This window comes from Orycteropus afer, unplaced genomic scaffold (assembly GCF_000298275.1).
Source record: "Orycteropus afer afer isolate SDZICR_OR568_19922 unplaced genomic scaffold, OryAfe1.0 scaffold00014, whole genome shotgun sequence".
Lineage (NCBI taxonomy): Eukaryota > Metazoa > Chordata > Mammalia > Tubulidentata > Orycteropodidae > Orycteropus > Orycteropus afer.
In genome coordinates this window covers 1,135,568-1,138,103 of record NW_006921601.1, presented here as the reverse complement: position 1 = coordinate 1,138,103, position 2,536 = coordinate 1,135,568, and the positions used below count along the sequence as shown (strand labels likewise).

The 2,536-nt window shown below is 40.7% G+C and overlaps 1 protein-coding gene across 1 annotated transcript in view; it reads left to right on the top strand.

Annotated features, from left to right (window-relative positions):
- The first annotated feature begins 1,063 nt into the window (after positions 1 to 1,063).
- The window catches only part of LOC103210363 (olfactory receptor 52N1-like), a 29,929-nt gene continuing 28,456 nt past the window's right edge, over positions 1,064 to 2,536 (top strand). The window contains 2 exon segments of the mRNA XM_007956289.2: positions 1,064 to 1,372; positions 1,374 to 1,892. Of these exon segments, the coding sequence (XP_007954480.2) occupies positions 1,064 to 1,372; positions 1,374 to 1,892 (828 nt within the window).

Here is a 2,536-nt window from a genome sequence, read left to right as displayed (position 1 = left end):
TTCTTTACTATTTAAGCTAAATTATAGTTTGGTTGTTGTCCTTCAGTAAAATGCTTCTTGTTGACATTAGGTCTTGTCATAGTGACCCCATCTGACAGAGCAGAACCACTCCACAGGGTTCCTCAGAATGAAATCCACATGGAAGCAGAGCACCAGGTCCCTCTCTGGTGGAGTGGGCAGTGGGTTTGAACCAGCGACCTCTCAAACACAGTGGATCACTTAAGCATTGAGCCTCCAAGTCTCCTTAATAAAGTGCTTACCTAACTAACATTAGTGCTGATGATTGACCTATGGTGAGAGATCACCAATAGATGGTCTTTTGGTGATATTGGGAAGGGGATTATTTTTTCACATTTTGGATCATTTTATGATTCTGCTTAAAGAGAGTATTGACAAAAAAGGACTTAATTCATATTTTTTTGTATTTAATTGGTTTCCTACATGCCAGAAAGTAGAAGTTTGGGTTAAAACTAGGTCGGCATTATCATCGATCAGTATGTCCACAATGTAAGACTGATTAACTGTGAAAGGTGCACAATGATGATTGCTAACATTTCAGAAAAGAATAGACCTGTCTGACTGTGGTGGTGAGCACCTAGAACACAGAAAATTTTTAATCATTCCTTGGTAATCCATTTGTTCATTGGCGGCCAGCATCAGCTAGCCTGAGTCAATTAGCATTGTGAACATTAAATGCTTAAGGCAAGGACCCAAATAGAGTATATGCCACATATTCAACATAAGAGAACATATATAATTAACTTATAAGAAAGTTAAATTAGGCATTAACCTTGTCAGTTACTCTTTTTTTTTTTCACTGCTTATAGGAGTGATTCTGCAACTTTTGTATCATGACTTTCCAAAGTAACCCAACCAAACTCACCACCTTCGAGTCAGATCCGACTCATAGCGATCCCTGGGTTTGTGAGGCAGTATCACTACAGAAGTAGATCGTCCAGTCTTCCTTCTGAGAAGTGGCTGGTGGGTTTGAACTGCCAGCTTTCTTGTTAGCAGTCAAATGCCTTAGACACTGCATCATCAGAGCTCTTTTCCAAAACTTGTTATGTCATTTGTAAACAACACCAGCCTAACTCCAGTTTCATTCATCCTGAATGGCATCCCTGGGCTGGAAGAAGTGCATTTGTGGATCTCTTTCCCCCTATGTACCATGTACAGCATTGCCATTACAGGGAACTTTGGCTTTATGTAACTCATCTACTCTGAAGAGACCTTGCACAAACCTATGTACATCTTCCTAGCCCTTCTGTCCTTCACAGATGTGCTCATGTGTACCAACACGCTTCCCAACACCCTCTGTATATTGTGGTTTAACCTCAAGGAGATTGATTTTAATGCTTGCCTGTTCCAGATGTTTTTTTTTCAACACCTTCACTGGGGTGGAGTCTGGAGGTCTCATGCTCATGGCCCTGGACCGCTATGCAGCCATTTGCTACCCCCTGCATTATGCCACTATCATCACTAATTCGGTCATTGCCAAGGGCAGTCTGCTCACTTTTCTTAGAGGTTTGATGCTTGTTATCCCTTTCACTTTCCTCACAAAGCGCCTACCATACTGCAGGGGCAATGTCATACCCCATACCTACTGTGACCACATGTCTGTGGCCAAGATATCCTGTGGCAATGTCAAGGTCAATGCTATCTATGGTCTGATGGTTGCCCTTCTGATTGGGGGTTTTGATATCTTATGCATCACAATTTCCTACACCATGATTCTTCGAGCAGTTGTGAGTCTGTCCTCGGCAGATGCTTGGCAGAAGGCCTTCAGCACCTGCACTGCCCACATTTGTGCCATTGTCATCACATATCTTCCAGCCTTCTTTACATTTTTTACACACTGCTTTGGGGGACACACTATTCCACCCCACATACACATTATCATGGCTAACCTCTATCTACTCATGCCTCCCCCAATGAACCCTACTGTGTATGGAGTGAAAACCAAGCAAATACGAGAATGTGTCCTTAAGTTCCCATTTAAAGGAAAGGACATTGCTTTTCATAACATTTGTATAATCTTCTGAGAAGTTGGAGTTTTCTTAGCCAGGTTGATACCACCAAGTAATAGTGAGCCAACCAAAGGAAACTAGATATTGAGTCACACAAAATATTTTCATGTGACTCACATACTTCAACCTCTTTTTGTATTATTGTTAGTTTTTATTATGATTTGTTTGGAATTTTACAGAGCAAAGTGCTTTTCCATTCAACAATTCATCCATATTTTGTTTTGTGACATTGATTACAATCCCCCCAATTTAACATCAATCTTCCTGCTTCCTCCCTGTGTTTACCTTTCCCTTCATTCTTTTTTCCTACCCTTTCCTGTCTTCTTAGCTTTATCCCTTTTGAAATGGTACCACCATGATCATGTAGGCAAAGATTTGCTGTTGTGAAATTCCAGGTTCTTCAAAATCTCTTTACTTATAGGGTACTTCAAAGTGCATTGCTTTTAATTATTAAGGACAGATACATCTATCTTGAATGATAGCTTATATGAGTTTGCAGCACAGTGGCT